Source organism: Balaenoptera musculus, chromosome 10 (genome assembly GCF_009873245.2).
Source record: "Balaenoptera musculus isolate JJ_BM4_2016_0621 chromosome 10, mBalMus1.pri.v3, whole genome shotgun sequence".
Classification (NCBI taxonomy): domain Eukaryota; kingdom Metazoa; phylum Chordata; class Mammalia; order Artiodactyla; family Balaenopteridae; genus Balaenoptera; species Balaenoptera musculus.
Window position 1 is genome coordinate 23,307,659 of NC_045794.1, and position 23,166 is coordinate 23,330,824.

Below are 23,166 nucleotides of genomic sequence, written 5' to 3' on the forward strand. Positions count from 1 at the left end.
GCAATAACATTAGTAATGATATTATTCAAGTGCTTGCATTATCTCATTAATTCTCACAACAACCTTATGAAGTCTGTATTATTACCTTCCCCATCTTATGAATAAGGAAAGTTAGGCATTCCCAATCCTTGCATTCCTCCTAAGTGGGCTACTTATTCTAGCCAAGGCAAGGTGTACTAGAACCAGTCAGGTCTTCTGGGAACATCAGATCCGCCGCCTTGAACGCCTGAAACTGCCAGTTGAACTTGGCTTCCTGAGGGACTTGGTATCCTCTGCCACTTGCTTGAGTCCTGCAGGTTCAACCAAAGCCATCCTGCCATGTTGGGAATTTGATGGGTTGTACTGCTGCCTTCTGAAAGCGGGGATTTGGATTAATGATAAAATAGGTTAAAATGTATAAAGTGAAATAGGGTGAAATACAGTAAGAAGTGGGGAGAGGAGGGAAAAAGAATGCCTTCAAGTTAGGAAGGATGATAATACTGAAACTTCCCAGAGAATATATTTCCATCTTCGGGCCAACATATAAACTTTCAGCCTGAGCCAACATCTTGAGCTGGGAGCGGAAGACATGGATAACAAAAATATGTATGTTGTTTATTGGGAAAAAAATAGCTCATGGGGATTGTAGAATAGGGGCTATCAAAAAGTTTAAAAATCTGGCAATATGGGGTGTCCTAATTCGAGGGATTCTTGAGGTTGGATTCTCTTGCTTCTGTGAGAGAGTCGTTTCTTTTGTGCTAGCTGATGGGGGCTCTCAGTGGCCTTCTCGGGGTGCTCCCTCCCCCAAAATGAAGAGAGGACTTGGTGCCTTAGCCAGCGGGAGATCCACCCAAAATTCAGACAGGAGAGGGCTTGTGTGCTGGAGCGAGTGTCCTCCTTCTCTTGCGGACCTGATGAGATTGAGGAGGTCTCTGCAATACTTGTCCTTTGGCTGCCAGTGACCTGGCTTATTATCTGCCAAGAAAATGAGTTTTAGATATTGTGTAACCTAGACAACAGTGGGGTCAATATTTATCCATTTATGGAGCTCAGATCCTTTAACCAAAAATAACCCAACGGTACATGCACAGTTTCAGTACTTATTAATACTTACACACACATACACACACACACACATGCACACCTATTTTGGTCATAATTGTTGGCTTTTTCTTTACTTTCCTACCCTCTTCTCTGCCTTGGTGCTCCTCAGTATTTTCCCTTCAACTCCACTCTGACCCTTTTATAGCAGTTAGTAATTCTCTGTGCATTCCTGCCTGGCCCCTCCGCCAGGCCTGTCCCCTGCTTGCCTGTGAGGCACCTCTGTGCTCACCTCAGCAAGCTCATGTTTCTGAAGCCTTGGAGGAATCTGGAAACTGGATGACATCTTCATTTTCTGATGGGTTGAACTTGGCCAAGTCTTGGCAGCTCTCATGTTCTTGATGACTGACCTGAGCCATACCTGGAGGGGAGCTGCTAGACAGCTGAGAGTCTTCCTCCTGAACAGATTCATGGAACACAGAGTCCTCATCTTCATCGTCTTTCTGGTTCTCCAGAAATTTCTCAAGCTTTTGCACAAGACCATCCAGTTTGCTGAGAGTCAGTTGTGTCTTCTCTTTGGGATACTTGTCTATCCACTGGTTGTCTCCACTTAGGTCCCAATTAGCCATCGAGTCTGAATTCTTAGAGGCCATGCCAACATCCCAGGCCAGGGTGATGCTTAGTTTGCAAAACTGCGCTGGGTCATCCTGTATTTGGTCTCGTCTCCCCTGGAGTCTCCCTATGTTTTCAGTCTGCCGTGTCCCTTGGATAGGAGGGACAAAGTGGACTGAAGGACCTTCAGAAGATGTGTCTTCAGAGGAGATGATGATCTCATAGGAAAAGGTGTCCTCACAGGGGAAATAGCCCACAGAGAGACTCAGGTTTGATTCAGAGCTGCTGGAGAATGAGTGCGCCGTGGAGTTCAAAGGCGCAAATCTCAGGTCTCCCTCATCCCAGGGATCTTCAAAAGAAAGAAAAAATAAGTGGACTTGGGGAAAAGAAGAAGGTAATACGGTACTTATGCAATAACGTTATGCATTCCTTTTTCTGTTTGGAGCCATCGCATTCTGATAGAAGTTCATCCTGTTTTGCAATCTGCAGTGAAGAATGAAAGAGGCAGCCCTCTCTCTTTCAAAACCTGTTCTATACGACCCTCTCTACTAAGCGTCTTCACCGGATGCCTCACATCATCTGTTACTACAGTTGAAAGAACTTGTATCATAAAAGAAAAAAATCATCATAGTATAAAATTTGAAAAATATAAAAAAGTATAAAGATCAAAATAAATATGCCTGCAGTTCCCCCTGTCCAGAGATAATGATAATCATCAAGAAAACATTTTGGTAGACTCCCTTATAATCTCTTCTTTTTCTTTATATGTACTTATATGTATGTGTGTGTATATATATATATATATATATATATATATATATATATATATATATATATACAGTCACATATATATGTAGATATGAAAGTCACATCAGTTGAAACTGAGATTATTATATTTTATGGCACAACCTACAATAAACATATATATGGCTATTCTGTCACTTTTTACCACTTTCTTGTTAATGACCATTGGTAGTTATTGTTCTTAATAGATAAATCTGCAGTAAACCCCCTTGTTAATCTTTGTCTCTCTTTATATTCTTAAATGTGGGTTTAATGGATCAAAGGTCACAAATGTATTAAAGGCTCCTTAATAGTTGTTACCAAATTGCTTCCCAGAAAGGCTATAGCCATTTAGATGCCCATCCTCCCACCATCTGATGGCACTTTTTAGTGCAGCTTTTTCTATGATGCCCCAGTAAGTAACTGGGGCGGAGGGTAAGAATACACACACACTCACATGCGTGCACGCACATGTTGTAGTCTCTGTAATGCTCTGCTCTCGTGGCTGCCCACGTGAAAGAGGTGCTGCCAACGCCTGAGCCATAAACCGGGAAGGTGAAAAATCCTTCAGATCCTGAGTCTCAGTGGCTAAAAGTCCAACTGCCAGAAGTCTGTATTCTGGGACTGTTGGTTACCATGGCAACACAAGGACCCAAGTTACAGTCAAAAATGTGGGAAGAGAGAAAAAAGGGATAGAAAGCTACAGTAGCCAGTGCCTTGCTCCCAAAATATCCTGTATCCACATTATCCCTGCTGATGAGGATCCCTCTCGAGGGCAGAAGGACAAATGCCATGGCGGTTACTTCCCTCTTGTCATGTGGGTGTCCAGGATAGTTCCTGTCTAGAGGGAATTTAGAGCCTATTTGGGGAAACGGACATAAACAGCCTCTTATAGGACAGAATGGTAAGTGCAGCAACAGAACTTAAAAATAATGTCATGGGAGAATGGAAGAAGGCGCCTTGTGCAGCTGGGCAGAGATGGGGGAGGGGGGGTCTGAAAAGCCTCCAAGAGAGGATTCCCTCTGATCTCATTATTTAGGGGGGTGTGGAATTTAGTGAGGTGGAAGGGGGGGAGGGGTTGGGGGAGAGGACCTTTCAGGCAGAGGGGACACGTGAGCAAGGATCCCCCAGGTGAGAAACAACCAGGTGTGTGGGGAGATCAAACATGAGGAGGTAAACGGGGTCAGTGAGATGGTGGAAGGTCTTCCACCCCTGTTAGGGAACTTGGTTTTTATCCTGTAAGCCTGTACTTGGATGGAATTTTCATTTGTTAGGCATTCTTCCAGGTAATTCAAAGTATATTGGATACTCGACATGATTAAAACAAGCAAACAAAACAGAACTTCCAGTGCACTTGGCAGCATGAATGTTATCAGTTGGCTTTCATGAGAACGGAGTCAGTTGGTTTGCACTGGGTTGAGGAACGGATGGGAGGAGACGAGGTGGGAACAGTGAACCTAGACCATACTTCAGCAGTGTCTGGATGAGAAGGTGAGAGGGGGAGGCAGAGGCAAGGTTAGTTTCCGCACCCACCCCCAAATACAAAAACGGTGCATAGTCAGTACAGGGGGAGAGTTTCAAAACCTAAACGGTTGGCTGCTGCTTTTGGAGAGAGTAAGGGTGGGATCCATGGCATGGACAGGGGGCTCGGTAGTAATAAAAGGAGTGTGTTATTTCCTGGTATTAGAAGGAAAAAAGTGAAGACGGTTGTGGACAAGTTTGGAGGAATGCATCGTTGAGGACCTCTGTTTTCTTCTTCGAGTGTCCCAGCTAGGCTTCCGCCTTATTCCTGAGATTGTCTGCCCTGTTTTACACCAGTTCTGTTACCTGGATCTCTGTCCTCGTTGTCCTTGTTTCCTTGTTCCCAGTGTTATCTCCTTTGACGGCCTCTTCAGTAACATGAGCTGCCTTGGTTTTTCTAGAATTAGAGCTTTGCTTTTCCTTGCCGTCTTCCTCTAGGCGCCTCTGCTGCTCACCAAGTCCTCCCACCTCCCAGTCTACCCTTCCCTTCCCAATGGCATCGTGGAATTATGTGGGATTGATCAGGTCTCAGTGGGTACTTTGTAGGTGGGGAAGTAAATTGTTCATTGTCTGTTTCCAAATGTGCAAATTCTGAGGACAAATGTGGGTCGTGTAGGATTGAAGGCTGTCAGTTGCAGAGGCTAAACAAAAAATAACCTTTTCTAAGAGCAAAATCATCTTGGCAGATGTAGTGACAGCAACTGCCAACCTGGTCTAAACTGTGGGGCTATGGGGTACTGTTTTTTGGTCAATTCAGTGATTCTCAGGAAGGGAGTAGGGCTTCCACTCAGAGTTTCCAAGGAATGAAGTGTGTGTGTACTTGGAAAAAGCATGTTCTTTTTTTAAAAATTTTTTTTTCATTAGAGTGTAGTTGATTTACAATGTTGGAAAAGCATGTTCTTAAATTAACATTGCTTAGATATGCTTTTGGTCACTTTTTTAAAAATTTCAAGTTTCAAACAGTATTAAAAGAAACCATATGGTTTTTATATTTATCCAAAAAGAAGCATGGATTTCAACACACACACAAACACACACACCCAGAAAGGAAAAAAGCCAAGAAACACTGGTCCGACTTAAAAGAACCTCAACTCATTGGAATCTGTCAGTTGCGTAAAGATCTTTTTCAAATATTTTTCTGTCTTTGTTTCCATTTAACAAGATTACATTTAAAGTTTTCTACGACTCTCAGGTTTTTTGCTGTTGTACCAGTTAAATTTCTAGGTTCTGTTAAATAAGACTGTTTTAGGTGAGTCTGTTTCAGGAGTTATGATGTCCTGATGTAAGAAATAGGCAGAGTTGGAGTTGGGGAGACACCATCTGTACCCAACAGAGGCCACCTGGCAAGTGGCCACAGACTGCCACAAATCCCACGAGTGATTGGGGTTCTAGATTAATCCCAGAGGGTGCAGGTCAGGAGCAACATGCTATGCTCCCTAGCATTTATTGGCCACTTACTACATGCCAGGTCCTATTTTAAGCCCTTTATATGTGCTTATTGTTTAATCTTCACAGCAACCCTATCAGTTACGTATCGTTAGTTGCTCTGTTTTACAGACAAAGGAACCAAGGCATGAGCAGTTATATACCCCTCCCACATCCCCCAACCGTAAACCCTAGAACCTGGATTCAAACACAGGCAATCTGGCTCCAGAGCCCATACTCTTACCCTCTCCACTCTCCTGTCTCTCGGGAGGCTGACCCCCCACCTCCTCCCTGAAAGATTCTTAGGAGAGTTGACTTAGGCCAAAATCAAACCTGTATTCTGGTTCCTTTAAAGAAACTCCTTTGAGTGGAACAGTGTGTTCTAAGTAAGTGGTCCGTAGAACCGGCCCAAAACAATGGCGTCCACATCTGGGGCAGGCTAGATTTAAAGTAAATATTCAGCTTCCGCTTTGGCATGATGAGATCTGGATCCCTGTGCTCTAGCTTTTCATGAAAACTCTGTGACCTCCTCCCAGAGCAGTGGGAGCCTAGAAAAGGATTCATGAGTAGCTTTCTTCCCACGCAGCCGTGGTGAAGGTCAGAGGGAAGCTGTGTGCCATACCGTTACTCATGGAAATGGGACTAAACATAAATATTTAAGTAGGAAAGAACTATTTCTCAGCCTAAACTTCTAAAGTTTAGAGTGATCCTGAAGGTAAAAGAGCTTCACACAGGGGAAGCCTCAGAGAAAACTTCAGATTTTATTTATTTGTACCATACTGCCGTTTCTCTGTATATTCGCTCTGTGTGTGTGTGTGTGTGTGTGTGTGTGTGTGTGTGTGTGTGTGTGTGTGTGTGTGTATGTATATATATATGTACATATGTATACATATATATTTCATTTTATTTTTTATTTTTTTATTTTTTTTGCAGTATTTTTGTTTGTTTTTGTTTTTGTTTTCTTTTTTTTTTAAAGATTTTTAATTTTTATTTATTTATTTATGGCTGTGTTGGATCTTCGTTTCTGTGCGAGGGCTATCTCTAGTTGTGGCAAGCGGGGGCCACTCTTCATCGCGGTGCGCGGGCCTCTCGCTATCGCGGCCTCTCTTGCTGCGGAGCACAGGCTCCAGACGCGCAGGCTCAGTAATTGTGGCTCACGGGCCTAGTTGCTCCGCGGCATGTGGGATCTTCCCAGACCAGGGCTCGAACCCGTGTCGCCTGCATTGGCAGGCAGATTCTCAACCACTGCGCCACCAGGGAAGCCCTATATTTCATTTTAAATACAACTCAAGTAGTGTAAGTCCCTGAAACTCACCTTTTCTCCTGCCCCAGAGAAAGGATAATCACTGTTAATTGTTGGATATATATTACATAATTTGTTCAGATATTTTTTTCCTAAAGCAACATTGAAATAGCAAAAACACACGCCATCTTTAGGATGCCATGCTGAGGGGCGCATTCAATTCTAAAAGATAACTTAGCTTTTACATCTAATAACGGATCAGGGGATTTGAGGTCCTCATTAACAATACCCCTTGTGTTAATTTCCTTCCTAGGGCCTTATTTTGACTTGGTGGGCTAGCTTTTCTTGCATCACAGGTATATTATCTAAATAGTACAGCTGCTCATCATTACGTCTTCTCTCGAAGCAAAATCATCTATAATAAAGCCCTTGAGGTTTCAAAAATGATAGTACGTTGTGAATTTACAACGTTTTAGAACTGAAGCCAGTAGTAATGGCAGTTTTGAAAACTGGAACACTTCCTCAAATCCATTTGACTTGATGGGATTTGGAGCCTAAATAAATAGAGTGGGAAGTTTCTAACTTAGAAATTAAGCTACTGTTACGGTTAATTTTTTTTTTTTTTTTTTTTTTTTTTTTGTCTGAGTTGGGTCTTCGTTGCTGCGCGCAGGCTTTCTCTAGTTGCGGTGAGCGGGGGCTACTCTTTGTTGCGGTGCGCAGGCTTCCCATTGAGGTAGCTTCTCTTGTTGCGGAGCTCAGGCCCTAGGCGCGCGGGCTTCAGTAGCCGTGGCGTGCGGGCTTCAGTGGTTGTAGCACACGGGCTTAGCTGCTCCGCGGCATGTGGGATCCTCCCAGACCAGGGCTCAAACCTGTGTTCCCTGCATTGGCAGGCGGATTCTTAACCACTGTGCCACCAGGGAAGTCCCTATGGTTAATTTTGTGTGTTAACTTGACTAGGCCACAGGGTACCCAGATATTTGGTTCAACATTATTCTGGGTGTCTGTGAGGTTGCTTCTAGATGAAATTATCATTTGGATTGGTGGACTGACTAAGGCAGATTGCCCTCCCTGGTGTGGGAGGGCCTCCTCCAATCCTTTGAAACCTGAATAGAACAAAAAGCTGAGTAAGGGAGAATTTGCTCTATCTTGCCTGCCTGTCTTTGAGCTGGGACGTTGGTTTTCTCCTGCCTCTGGACTCAGACTGGAACTTACATCATCAGTTCTCCTGGTCCTCAGGCCATTGGACTTGGATTGAAACTACACTATTGGCTGTCCTGCGTCGCCAGCTTGCAGAGAGCAGATCTTGGGACTTTTCAGCCTCTGTAATTGCATGAGCCAATTCCTTACAATAAGCCTCTTTTCTCATTCATTTTTGTATATGTGTGTGTGTGTGTGTGTGTGTATGTATATACACACATTCATATGTGTACTATTGGTTCTGTTTCTCTGGCGAACCCAGACTAATATAGCTACTTATTTTTCATTTTTTGAAATTATGAAATATTTTAACAATATAAAAAGACGTCATGAACCCTGTCATATGATACACTGAGGACACAACGTCATTTTTATGGTGGTCTTGCCCAAAATGTATAATCACAGCCTAATAATGAGACAATAACTGTCACAAACTGCAGAAGACTAAAGAGAAATTACAACTAAATGCACTGTGGGATTCTAGATAGGATTATAAGAATAGGAAAAGGACATTAGTGGAAAACCTAGGGAGACTTCACTATGTTCTTTATTTTAGTTAATGGTATTATACCAAAGTTAATTTTCTGGTCTGATTATTGTAGTATGGTTGCATAAGATATTAACATTAGGGGGAGCGGGGTGAAAATATATGGATAATGTTTTTGTGACTTCTCTGTAAGTCTAAAATTAGGTCAAAATAAAAAAATTTAAAAATAAAAAATAAAAATAAAATAAAAAAATAAAAATAAAAAAATTTAAAATTTAAAAATTTAAAAAATTTTAAAAGTGTAGTAAATGATGTAACAAACACCTATATACTTATAACTCAGTTTGGTCAAGTCTTAAATTTTGCCATATTTGATCCATTATTTTTTTGAAAAGAAATAAAACATTTTAGATAAATCTTAAGTCCCTTTATATCCCTTCCCTGATCCCCTTTTTTCCCCACCTCTCCCATGATTACTGTCCTGAATTTGATGTTTATTTATCTTGTGCTGCTATAATATGGTTTTACATATTAATATTATTGTTTTACCTTTGGAGACAAAAACCAATATAAATATAAATTTACTTAATACCACTGAACTGCACACTTAAAAATTGTTAAGATGGTAGATTTTTTGTTATGTGAATTTTGCCAAAGTGAAAGAAATTTGGGGGAAAAAAACATGGTAAATGGACTACAGGTGATTCTCTTTAGAAAAGAGGAAGTCCCCATGGTTTATTTTGCTTTGTAACAATTATTGTGACAAAGACATCCTTTTTCCAAACCAAATTCGTAGCTGAAATATTTGCAGTGTTTATCTTGGGGATTAGGGAGAGGACAGGTATAATTTCCTATGCTCTATTTATATATTCATTCCCAAACAGACAAAGCCTTATCAAAGCTCATGTACTTAATTAAAGGAGGATGATGGTGAAAATAGTGTTTTGGTGTGAGCAAAGTTAAATGGTGCTTTCACATGTTCGGTCATTTAATTTTCATGACAGTCCTCTGAGTTGTGTGTTTTCACCCCAGTCTTAACTCGTGCAGTTCATATTACCCAGATCTGCCTCCAGAGTCCAGAGGCCCTCTGGAGCTAGGTTGCTGCTGCTGGGAACCAGCAGTAGATGAGAACTATAGAAGTATAGATTTCATTGCCATGAAAGAAGCTCACAGGTTGAATTCTGCCACACACACAGCATGTAATGGCAAACAAGCATAAAAACATTATAGTGTTGTTTTGTAAGCTCCAGAATTGTGCTGCCCAGCAGGGTAGCCACTAGCCACATGCGACAATTAAAATTAAATTTTAAAAAATGGTTCTTCAGTCGTTCTAACCACATTTCAAGTGCTAAGTGACTACCTGTAACTAGTGGCTACCTTATTGCGCAGAGCAGACAAAACATTTCCATCATTGTAAAAGTTCTATTGGACAGAGCTGCTCTGGAAGGTCCTGTGGTCTGTCCTCTTGTGCAGTTGGATAGTACTCTGAAAGAAAAGTTTTGTTAGAGGCAGATGGAACAATCCTCTAGCTAATCTATCAGGATTTAGCTAACTTTCATGTCAGGATCAGGTGACAAAATTTCCTCCAAAGTGTCTAGAAACAGGACTAGTGGGAATCTTTAGCTGAGGGTACCATTTTGAAAGGTTTAGACAACTGGGTTGGATAGAGTCTTATATTCAGTTTATGCAAGAGAGGGACTATTTGTGCAATACTTAGAGCCCATTGTGAACATCATTTGATCAATGAAAAATCATGTGCGGCAGCCATTATGCTGTGAGAAACATAGTTGACTGGATTTTCTGTTTATATGAGCTTTTGATTAGTCATTCAAATGCTGACTGCCCCAGAGTACAGGTTAAAAATAATTATCACCTTTGCTAGCTTGTTCATGTTGAAGTAATTTGAAAAATCGCAGACAGTATAATAGCCTTTGTATAGATTGTCTCATTCAGTCTTTACAACATCCCTTTGCAGTAGGCATGGCAGGTATTAACCTCATTTGGGGCTTGATTGAATTCCCCAAGGTCCTGTGGCCAGGCTCTTACATGATGGAATCAGTTTGTTTTTTCATTGAGTGAGAACTCAGTGCAAATCATTTGTACAATTGCCAAACATAGGCATATAACTTTTCTTGTTTTATTTCTTAATGTCAAGGCTCATACCTACTTCAGGCCAAGACTGATAGTGCCTTGTGCAACACCAAATACAGAGAACCTATAATCCTTTCCTATCTCTCTGTTAAAATATGTCCTGTATTTTTCAGTTTTTTTAAATAAACAACTGCTTGCTTTCCATTTGAGTGCTCTATCAAGTTCCAGGCCACTTCTAGCAGCAGCAAAGTCATTTTCAACCTAACTTTTTGCTTCATCCATAAAATAGCAGTAATAATGTCTTCCTTGCAGAGTTTCTATAATGATTAGAGGTTATATATGTGGGATGCATGGCAGATGGTTTATTTTCATTGCATCATTGAAGAATCTGCAACATCTTCTTCTTTCACTGGCATTGCCCCTCTGGGAAAAATGTTTTTATTTTATTTTAAAATTTAAAAAATAGACCCGTTGCCAACTCTGATCGTGTATTAAAATCATGTGTGCGTTTAATAACTATACTTGCATTTGTATGGCTATCTGAATGTCTCCCCTCACTGGTTGGAGCCTCCAGAAGAGCAAGGCTGGTCCCTGTCATTCTAGGTAGTGTCTGCATCCTCCAGCAGGGTGCCAGATCCGCGAACCTGTCTGGGATTCTGGTGGTCATAGGGAACCACCCTTTCCCAGTGTGTAACTAACATGGGAGCCACACTGGAAACTTTTCCACTTCTAGTGTATTTTCCAGTTGGGGTGGAAATACCCAGAAGGGATCTTTTTGGGGCTAAGCATTGGTGAAATGAGTGTCATCCCATCTGGATGTTCAGATGACATAGATGCAAATTATTTATTTATTTTTAGCTGTGTTGGGTCTTCGTTTCTGCGCGAGGGCTTTCTCTAGTTGCGGCGAGCGGGGGCCACTCTTCATCGCGGTGCGCAGGCCTCTCACTATCGCAGCCTCTCTTGTTGTGGAGCACAGGCTCGAGACACGCAGGCTCAGTAGTTGTGGCTCACGGGCCCAGTTGCTCCGCGGCACGTGGGATCTTCCCAGACCAGGGTTCGAACCCGTGTCCCCTGCATTGGCAGGCAGATTCTCAACCACTGCGCCACCAAGGAAGCTAGATTTCCATCCCTGGCTCCCACCTCCACCCCTTTCCTTTGCAATCCCCTAGAGAATGTGAAGACCTTTCTTCACATTCTCTAGGGGATTGCAAAGGAAAGGGGTGGAGGTGGGAGCCAGGGATGGAAATCTGAGGAGATGAGTTCAAGGTTGATATCTAGAAGGACTGGAGAAGAGTTCAGAGGCGTATAGGAGCTGGCCTCCAGTGTTGTTCTTATATTCTGGAAAATCAGAAAGATGGTGTATAGTGTCTGAAGCGTGAATGAAGCTGAACATGAATAGGAACAGGAAATGTGAATGCCAATTATAATAGTTAACTTCAGTTTAGTTAGAAGGGGATCAGAAGAAAAGCAGAATGGGAACAGGTGAGCCTGGGGTGGGGCGGGATGTAGACTGGATGTCTGTCTGCATCTCTCTGGCCATTATCATCAGCCACCACAGAGTTCGCACCAGTAGATACAGCCTGTGGCCAAAGCCTCCTGTCCTGCTCGCCCTCCCGCCTTTAAAGGGTTTACCGATTCAGTGCCTTACATTTCTGTCCAACCTTTTCTTAGCACAGATAAAGCTTTCCCTCCACTCCCCTGAGGCTGAATACAATTGAGCTGTGGAGGAGGTTCCCCACCTCTGGCTCAGTCTCCGGCAGCATCTGTGAATGGATACTGTTGTATGTCTGCACAATGGTCTCCATTTAGTTATGAACCACTTGTACACATCTCCTTCTGGAAGGCAGTTTGTTACCCAGAATGCACTTGTGGTGGCCTACCAGCTTTGGAACTGGTTAATGTAAATGACATTGGTTAATGAAAATTGTAGGAAATGATCAGGCAAGACTTCTTCAAATCTTTTAATGTTAAAAATAGCTTTTTAAAAGAACTATAAAAACAGTACAAGATGATTATGGAAAATTAGAAGATACAAGACAAAGAGAGGAAATACTTTTAAAAGCAAAACTTTAGGGATGGAAATCAGAGCAGTGGTTGCCAGAAGCTGGGAGCAGGGAAATAATATCTGTTGTAAAGGGACCAGAGGGTGCTCTTTGGGGGATAGAAATAATCTGTATCAGCATTATCCAACAAAAATGTAATTTGAGCCAGAAATGCAAGCCAGTAACTTTTAACTTTTAATTTTCTAATAGGTACATTAAAAAAGGAAAAAGAAACAGCTAGAATTATTATTATTATTATTACTTTAAACCCCAGGGCCCCACCCCTGGAGGACAAGGGGCAGGGCCCTTCCTTCTTTTTTTTTTTTTTTTTTTTAAATTTATTTATTTATTTATTTATTTATTTATTTTTGGCTGTGTTGGGTCTTCGTTTCTGTGCGAGGGCTTTCTCTAGTTGCGGCAAGTGGGGGCCACTCTTCATCGCAGTGTGCGGGCCTCTCACTGTCGCGGCCTCTCGTTGCAGAGCACAGGCTCCAGACGCACAGGCTCAGTAGCTGTGGCTCACGGGCCTAGTTGCTCCGTGGCATGTGGGATCTTCCCAGACCAGGGCTCGAACCCGTGTCCCCTGCATTGGCAGGCAGATTCTCAACCATTGCGCCACCAGGGAAGCCCCAGCTAAAATTATTTAATCTGTATTATATTTAACCCAATATATGGAAAATATTATAATTGCACCATATATTAATAAGATTTTTACATTTTTTTTTAAGATTTTTTTTTTTGATGTGGAACATTTTTAAAGTCTTTATTGAATTTGTGACAGTATTGCTTCTGTTTTATGTTTTGGTGTTTTGGCCGCAAGGCATGTGGGATTTTAGCTCCCTGACCAGTGACTTAACCCACATCTCCTACACTGGAAGGCGAAGTCTTAACCACTGGACCGCTAGGGAAGTCCCTAGATCTTTTGCATTTTTTAAACCAAGTCTTTGAAGTCTGGTGTGTATTTTACACCTCGGCACATCTGATCTTGGACCAGCCACATTTCAAGGGCTCAGTAGCACTAGGCAGCACAACTCAACATTGTTTTGGTGGTAATTACACGATTGTGTACATTTATCAAAACTCATTGAATTGCGAAAAAATACATGCACCCCGATGTTCATAGCAGCACTGTTTATGATAGCCAAGACATGGAAGCAACCTAAATGTCCATCGACAGATGAATGGGTAAAGAAGATGTGGTACATGCATACAATGGACTGTTATTCAGCCATTAAAAACAATGAAATAATGCCATTTGTAGCAACATGGATGGACCTAGAGATTATCATACTAAAGTGAAGCAAGACAGACAAAGACAAATAGCCTATGATATCACTTATATGTTGAATCTAAAAAAATGATACAAAGGAACTTATTTACAAAACAGAAATAGACTCACAGACACAGAAAACAAACCCATGGTTACTAAAGGGGAAAGGGGGTGAAGGAGGGATAAATTAGGAGTTTGGGATTAATAGATACACACTAATATATATATATAATAGAAACACAACATATATATAAAATAGAAAAACAATAGGGTCCTACTGTATAGCACAGGGAACTATATTCAGTATTTTTTAATAATGGAAAAGAATCTGAAAACGAATACACATATATATATATAGCTGAATCAGTTTGCTGTACACCTGAAGCATTGTAAATCAACTATACTTCAATAAAAAATAAAAATTTAAAAAGTTAATGATTATGAAAATTTTAAAAAAACTCATTGAATTGTATACCTAAAAAGGATGACTTCTGCTTTATTTAAATTATATATCAATTAAAAAAAACCATTTTCCTGCTAGCCAGAATGAGCCAATCTAGGTTCCTTCCATGAACATCTATTAAAATTATCCTCTTAAAATGCATCTCAGAAATGGAATTTGGCAATTTTTTGAAAACGAAAGTTATAAAAGCATACATTAGAACCACCCAAGGCTAGTAATTTTTGTAGACTTCAGATGTATATGTATGTGGGGGGGAGGTGTGTGTGTGTCTGTTTTTCCATTACACAGCTCAGTTTAGAAAGGGCTGTTGAAAATTGAATTAGTGCAATTTTTAAAAAAGGGCTTACATGTATTTGACAAAATAAAGATGAAGACAAATTGTTTTGAGAAAAGCCCAGTGCTAATTCTAGGAAAGAGCTTGTCATTTTCTCTTCTGTTTCATGGCTACTTCTCTTGCAATGGTATTAAAAATCACTTCTCTCTTTCTTCTGCTTCTGTTATATAACCTGCTTTGTAGTAACTATTTTGACAGTGGATCTGTCTGTCTGCAGGCATTTTGGGGGTGTGTTGGGGGGGGACAAGGATGGAGCTCATGTACCCACTTGATGGGAGGAGGTTGGTGGGGCAGCTGGTTGTGGGAGAGTAAGTTTAACTTTCATAACTAAAGCCAGGAAATATTTTTGGCTGTGGAAAGATGTGTCACTAATTATAAATAAAGTCATTTGCCTTTTGGCAGCTATTTTGGTATTTTCTTTTTACACCTAAAATTCCATGTTTACATTCTGTTGAAGCTAAGGTAAACATTAACATTTACAAATGAATACTTCTAAGAGAAATAGATGAAAAGGATATCTTCTAAATGGCCTGGGTATCTGGACTGACAATAAAAAGATAAAATTCATTGGGGCTGAAAAGTCAATTCCATAAGTGTAGGCTGGGGAAGACACCCTGATAAGAAATTATCCCACAGTATTTGTAGAGGGCAAAGTGTGATACCATTGTTTTAAAACTTTACAGTCTGCAGAATACATTTAAGATGTAGACCACAGGTTAGGAACAAGATAAGCTCTTGTCATTTTGTTTTATTTTAGTTCAGGTCTTAGTTAAGTGTTTTGTGTTCAAGAAGCAATTCATCTAAGTTCGTAGTTAACAAGATGAATCTCATCTACAGCAGGGGTGATGGAATTTCAATGTGCATTGAAGATGCAGATCCCTGTCCTCAGAAGTTTCTAGTTTAATAGACTAGAGTTAGGGCTTAGAATCTGTCCTCTCAACATACACTTGACAGTAGACTCCACCTTGAGAAACACTGATCCAGAACAGCCATTTAGATTTGATTGGATTTTCTCTATATATTAGACACACTATGGTGAATTCACATAAAAGGTAGGATCCCGTTGGGAAGGTGCTAACATAGCTTGTAACACAAGGCCGCATTCCACGTGGTCCAGCTGGAATGAAGTGAGGGAGCTCAGAGCGGGAGGGCAGTGCCACCAACAGTTGACTCAAGGATGTGGGTAGGATTCAGGTTAGTGGAGACAAAACTGGGTGTCCAGGCACCTTGAGGGAGATAGTGTGCAACCCAAAAGGGAGATGGCATCACCTGGGGAAGGAGCTTTACTTAGATGTTGACTATGATTTTGGAGCGCCAAGGAAATTTTAACAGGAAAAAAGAATTATGAAAATAAGGAAGCAACACGTGAAAGAAACCTGATTGATTCTTGTCAGTGGTCCTTAAACTTGAATGTGCATTAGAATCACCTGGAGGATTTGTTAAGGTATAGGTTGCCGAGGCCCACTCTCAGGGTTTCTGATTTCGTGGGTCTGGGCTGGGGCCTGAGAATTTTCATTTAAGTTCCCAAGTTCTGATGCTGCCTGGGCTGGGAACCACACCCCGAGGCTCACTGCTGTTAATGAATTTGGTGTCTTGATTTATCAAGGATCCACGGATGAGGACTGGAACAAGTCCCGGGGGCAGGACGGAGAAGGAGATGGCCAGCAACATATTATGTGGCCTAGAATGCCTTCCACATGGGCTGTCTTTCCCCCTTTTTCTTCTGAGATTTCTTTACACTCAGAGCAACTGATCAAACCAAAACTACCCTGGGGGTGGGGTCAGGAATGTGGTCATAAAGAATAATTTGAGAACTATAAACGTACATTCATCATATGCCCAGAGTACTTCCAAAACCCTGATTGAAATTGTATCATATTTGAGGACCAGCATTTACTAGACTATTCACCCACTGCTTCATAGAAATCTCAACTCTAAAACTGAACTCATGACCTTACCGCCTCAAACTTGCTCCTCCTGCAGTGTTCTTTATAAATGACATCATCCTCTGCCCAGTTTTTTTGTGTCATAGGCTGGACATGATCTGGGACATTATTCCTTCTGTCTCACACTTAAGTCTGCATCTAATCATTCACAAAGTCCCATCAATTCCATCTCCCAGTATAGCTTGTCCACTTCACTGTCATCACGTGATCCATCCACCAGTTCTCACCTGGACCTTCCCACACCTTCTCTGGCTCCCTCTGATTCATTATCTACACAGAAGCCAGAGAGATTCTTTTAGAAACACAAATTGTATCAGGTCATCGCTATGCTTAAGACCCTTCAATGTCATCCCTCTGCGTGACATGGCCCCAGCCAGCGTCTCCTCATTTTGAGCCACTCCCCTTTATTCTTTAAACTCCAGTCCCACTGACTATGTCACTTCCTGAACTGAACATAAAACCACTGCTCTTTGATGAGGTGATTATAGACCTGTATCCCAAGGGTATCCACAGAGAAGGTGAATGTGGCACTGGTCCTTAGAGAGCTTTTGTGCAATTAGAAAATGGTGGCCCTCCAGGGAGACGCGGCACCTGGGCTGGAACAGGCTGGATTTCAGCCTCCACTCACCAGGGCAGGTCATTCTGTACAGGACACAACCTGCACAGCCAGAATGATGACCCTGACTTGAAGATGTCAGTTGGTTCACCTCCAAATTAAAATAGGTCTGCTTGTCCTATTTAGAAGCAGAATATTGGACAACTTCTGGGAATTCCTGATAGCCCAGTGACTTAATAATAATTGTAAATATGAAAAGGCTTTTACCATGGAGCTATAGAAACTGTTCTTTGCATGACCAGGATAACATGTACATGTCTTTCTGAGCCAGCATGGTTACATCTCTGCTGCCTGATCCGAAGCCTCATCTCATAGTTGAAGATCAGGAGTGATTTACAATCTAGAATGTCGCTATCAGCTTGCGTCTAAGTTTGAAACTGAACATGTAAAGCCCCAAGACTACTGTGGTTTTCCTATGTGGAGGAGGGCCTCCAGTTCATCAGAGAGGCGTGGCATTCTTTCGTACGATGTGTTTGCTCTTGTGAAAATGACTTGAAGTATTTGAGAGCTGGCAGCAGAAGAGATGGGAGGAGACCTAATTCTTGCTGGGCATGAGTCATCTTAATACAAATCTAAAGTGAATGTTTTATTAAGCAGTTTCATTGTTGGTACAGAACTATTCCTCAATCCTAGGTTGCTTTGATGTACATGTTATATATCCACGTGTCCTCTGCCAGGATCCTAGCATAGACCTCTCCCTGAACAAACACTGAAGACATATTTCGTATTATGATAATTTTGCTTTTGATTTGGGGGCTGTTTTGTTTCTTGTTTTTAAAGTCAGTGTTGAATATTCAGGGGGTCTTTGTCTTTTTTCAGATGTATGGGAGTGCCTAAATCTTATCTGGGGAGGAGTATAAGAAAGTATGAAAGACAACCATGCATACTTGATACCTTTGTAATTTCAAACGACTAATGGACGGACGCTCCCTGCAGGTCATTGCTGGGTCTCTCAGTAGGAATAGAATTTGAACCTGGGAACAAGCAATCATTTTGTAAGTGTTTGTTATGACATTGCAATTGCTGAATATGCTGTATCTAATTGAATTAGTGTATCATGTTCATTACTGGGTCATAAAGGCAGTTGTTGAATGTTGTTACTGAAAAGAGCATAACATGGCCAGCACATCACGGCCTTAGAAAACTCAGTCTTCTATACAGAGCTGTAGCTGGGCTTTTCAGGCCAGCTGAGCTCTAAACTCTGCCTCCTAGGGTGCCCTGTACCTTTGTAATCATGGGTCCTCTTATCCCTGGCGGGCAGTCAATCTGCTGCTGCCACAGCCCAGCATCTCATGTCAGGTCTCACCACTTCTGATAGTTCACTAGGGCTGCCATGACAGAGTACCCCAAACTGGATGACTTAAAAAGCAGAAATTTATTCTCACAGTTCTGCAGGCTGAAAGTCCAAAATCAGAGTTTGGCAGGGTTGGAGGCTTCTGAGGAGAGGATCTGTTCCAGGCTTCTCTCCTTGGCTTGTAGATGACCGTCTTCTCCTTGTGTTTTCACATCATCTTCCATCTGTGCACATCTGTCTATCCAAATTTCGCCTTTGTATGAGGATGCCGGTCAGAATGGAATAGGGCCCACCTGAATGATCCCATTTTAACTTCGTTATGTCTGTAAAGACCCCCTCTCTAAATGAGGTCATGTTCTTAGGACTTCAACATTTGAATTTGGGGGGAGACACAGTTCAACCCATCCCACCACTTATAGTTGAGCTTCGATACAAATGAGCCTCAGAAATCTAGCTATACTTATTTTGGAATCTTCCTTAAATCACCAAAGAAAGTCTGTAAATTAGCTGAATTTTCACCCTTTTTCGGTACCCAACAGAGCACCTTAGTGTCGGCAGTGTTGCTTCTGCAGTTAACAATGCACTCTCTCATTCATATTCCATGAGTCATTAGGCCAGAAAGTGTTAGGTAAATGAAAATAGATATGAGAGCAGCACCTTTAATAAGGGGGCTTTGGCCACGCCCTTTCCACCCAAGTCCATGACCTGTAAAACATCTAACCCATTCCACGTTCGGAGGATTTAAAATCCTGTAACATGTTGATCTGTAGTGTCTTTTTACTTGACACTTGTTTTGGTTACACCACTCATACAGAGCCTTTATTTGCCACATAAGCCTTGTTTAGCTGAGTGGTTTTGACACTCACAGCTCTCCAGTGCTTTGGGCTGACTGTTTATTCCAGGAGTTTACAGCTGAATTTTCTGGCAGGTCATTCTGACACTACCCAGTGATTCCTTTGGGGATGTAGGTTCTTGAGCTGAAGGATGTCTTCCTTTTCTCCTCAGGGCGTTTCCCAGTTTCTGGAAGGTGGAGGTATCTGCCAAGCCTCTCCCTCTGTAGACCCCTGGCTCCTGTCACACTTGTATGCCCCTATCTGTATTTTTTAATTTGCTCCTCCCCACGTTCCCAAGCATGTTATATGTTAATGTCACTGGTGTGTACCTTCTTAGGCTTCTGGGTGTTGAGACACAACCTATTTTTCATTTCTCCTAGCCTAGGAGACCAGGATGAATGGGAGCTTTTCTCCTCTCTCTACTAAATGAGTCAGGCTTTGTCTCTTCTCAGGCATATTCTATAATATCAGCAATCTGCTAATAAAACTACCCATCCCTGCAAGAAGCAGAATTTAGGGCCGTTTAGATACTGCATGGCATCATGATCATCTGTATGTCTATGAGCCCGTAGCAATGTGGAAGGAGACCAAGGTCAAAGGCCTTTTCTGACTGTGTGTGAATGGGCCTAGTAATCTTTACTATTAAGATGAAGTGGAATATTATAAAATTTCTACTAAATAAGAAATAAATCTATCAGTAAGGCTATCAACCATCTCAGCTTTCCTTTAAAACATAGATTTCTACCCCAGAAGTTCTGTCTCTGGCTGGTTTCTTTTTATTTACAGAAACTTGAGCTGTTGACTGTCTAAGCAGAGGAAGGCCTGGGACAATTGTGAAGAGTCAGAGCTAGATCTGCAACTTATGAAGGGTGACGGAAAGAACTTGAGAGTTGTTTGTTTGTTTTTTGGGTGGGACTTTTAGGTCTAGAAGGTTTTTAACATGTTTATTGGTGGAGTGGAAGGAAACAGATGAATAGAAAAGACTGAAGGTATGAGAGAATGAGGGGGTGAATATGGAAAAGGTTGGGATGGTATCAAGAACACAGTGGAGAGTTTTCCCATGACAGAAGACTAAGAGCCGGGAACAGGCAAGTAAGTATATACAGAAATTTTAGATAGAGGAGAGTTCCCTGGGATTCTCAGTAAGGTAGGGTATGACGTAATCTACTGAGATTAAGGGTGGGCAGGAACAGGAATAGATTAGGGGAGAGTTTAGTAGGAATTTTTAGAGACAGCCATTATGAGGAATGTGATAGGGAGGGAAATAATGATGAATAAAAGGATTGTTGAGTAACATTAAGTGCCCATTCGAGATTAGATAGCAGGCATTTGAAGTGGAGCCAACCCAGCTTCCTCTAGCAGTGCTCGGTACAACGAAATCAAGACACAGCAAGGAGTTTCATAAGGAGAAATACATTTGTAATGCTGTATTACTATTTGACAGAAGGCAGGACTTGAAGGCATCCTGAGATTAAGATAATTCCAAGACATTCAATACACATGGTATAAACAGCAAAAATGTAAAAAGTATACTTTTACATAGTAAAAAAGTATAGTTTCATACTTATACAAATATATAAATGCTATATGTATTTTTATTTTTATCAATATATTATGTAAAAATAGTATATTTTGATGAGTACATAGTAAAAAAGTGTATTTTTTATGTTTGTACAAGTATATTATTCCTTTGCCTTGTTTTTTTTTTTTGGCTGTGCTGCACAGCATGTGGGATCTTCATTCCCCGACCAGGGGTCGAACCTGCGCCTCCCATATTGAAGGCGGATTCTTAACCACTGGACCACCAGGGAAGTCCCCTTTTGCCTTGTTTTTAAGCTCAAGCAAACACTACGTTAAGTAGAATGTGTACCTCAATCACTTAGACTATCCAAGTTTGGGGTTGCCACTTGAAAATAAGACTGATGCTGAAGTTGGCTAGGGAAAAGGTATGTCTCTGGCAGGTAGGCTCACCTAACCAGGTCCATGAGATGGACTTTATTGGAAAGCAAGGGTAGAAATTGGGGATGGTCACTTGAATGAAAGTTCCTCAGTGCCTAGAATATTTACTGGCACATGGTGGGTGAATGATAAATATCCTTTGAATAAACATGTATATGTGTGTATGAATGAATGTATGGATTAGCCATGTCATTTTGAAGCACTAGTCCTACCAGATAAAGTATGGAAAATCCTGATTAAATTGGTTATTGGTAGCCCAACACTAGGCATTCAACATATAGCTATGGTGAAAGCAAGCTTTCAAATTCCTGTTAAGACAATTGAACATATTTTACTTGCTCCACTTTTCTTCTCTGTCTCCCCCATTCCCTTTCTCCTGAAAGCTGTGGGTTGCCAGAACGTTTATTAAAATGAAAACAAAAATCTAAGTTGATGATCTAAGACATAAAAGAGCCAAACAAGTCCATTAGTGTACTGTTCTTTAACATGCAATACTCTATAGCACACTTGGTGGTGATTAATGAATAATTTTGTGTTGATGGATACAAGCAAATGGTTATTCATCTGTTTATCAAACCTGTACTGAGTATATGTCCTGAGCTAAGCTTGGTATAGAAATCATTAAGAGCGGGGCCTTAATTCTTTAAAAAGCTTAGTCTGGTAGAGACAACATTCCATGGACCTAGTCGAGTGAGCCCACCTGCCAGAGACATCCCTTTTCTTTAGCTAAATATAGCGTCTAGTAGAGATAACCAATGGTTCCATATGGTACCTGGTAACAGAGGTTAAAAACAAGAGTGCTATGGGAGTACTTGATGCTGTGGTTGTGGATTTTCCGTGGGTAGTCTGCCATGACATACAGCTTTCATGTGCAAGATACAGGTGCTTCATTAGGCTTTAGCGTAAAGGATGGTGGGGATGACTCTCAGTGGATGACAATTTTACAGTTCTTCTTGCTTCCTTCCTTTGGTGGATGGAAGGAGTGCTTGTCATGCTTGGGTTGGGAGGGGACGGTTGGTCGCCTCAGTAAATGGCCACTCCATCTTTCTATTGATTAGGCCACGGGCTGGAGTCCTTTCTTTTTCCTAAACACTGTATCAAATTCTGTTAGCTTTTCCATCAAAATATAGGCAAGGTGATAGGAACGTTGATATCTTGTTAGGGGGTGTGTTACATAGGTATGTGCGTTCGTCAGAACTCATCAAACCATATAGTTAAGCCCTGTGCATTTCACTCTATGTAAATTCCCCTTCTCAGTCTCCCTCTCCCCACCTGGGCCTCAAATACCAAATACATGAAACTCTCCTTCCTCAGGGCCTTTGCACTGGCTATTGTTGCTACCTGGAAGTTCTTCCTGTATAGTCACATGATTTTCTCTCTCACCTTTTTTCAGGGCTTTGTTCAATGTCATTTTATCAGTGGGGCCTTCACTGATGATCATATTAAAACGGTAACTCCCTGCTATTCCCTTTTTGCACAAAGAGCCAGCAGAATGTACAATTAAGATCATGGCCTCTGGTTTCAAATCCATTTTCTAGAGCTGTATGACTCGGGTGCCCTTTCTGTGCCTCGGTTTTATCACCTAATATCATGTCAATAGGGTTACTGTGAAGATTTAATGAATTAATACATGAAAAGAACTTAAAACAGTGCCTGATACATAGTAAGCTAATGTTATCTTTATCCTCTTTCCCTGCTTTGTTTTTCCTAAATTATTTCTCACCATCTGATTTACTATATATTTAAAATATTTATTTGTTTATGGTTTCTTGCCATTAGAATGTATGCTTCATCAGAGCAACAACTTCTTATTTACTTTTTTTCCTTTTCCATTTTCTTTCTTTTTCTTTACTGCTATACCCTCATCACTTAGAATAGTGCCCGATATGTTATAGGTTCTCAGTAAATATTGTTCAATCAATGGGAAAATGAGCAAATCGGAAAGGGTTTGGGGCAGAGGTTGGCAAACTTTTCCTGCAAAGGGCCAGATAGTAAATATTTGAGGCTTTGTGGTTGTAACTGTTCAAATC

At 41.3% G+C, this 23,166-nt stretch overlaps 2 protein-coding genes across 11 annotated transcripts in view; one reads left to right on the forward strand and one right to left on the reverse strand.

Moving 5' to 3' along the window:
- Window positions 1-23,166, forward strand: part of PPFIBP1 (PPFIA binding protein 1) — a 176,325-nt gene that overhangs the window by 73,628 nt on the left and 79,531 nt on the right. The gene's annotated exons all lie outside the window — the stretch shown is intronic.
- On the reverse strand, window positions 649-22,667 carry C10H12orf71 (chromosome 10 C12orf71 homolog). The gene is given in 5 exon segments (XM_036865956.1): window positions 649-954; window positions 1,313-1,349; window positions 1,351-1,981; window positions 2,887-3,039; window positions 22,520-22,667. Coding segments are annotated over 5 exon segments (1,275 nt in total).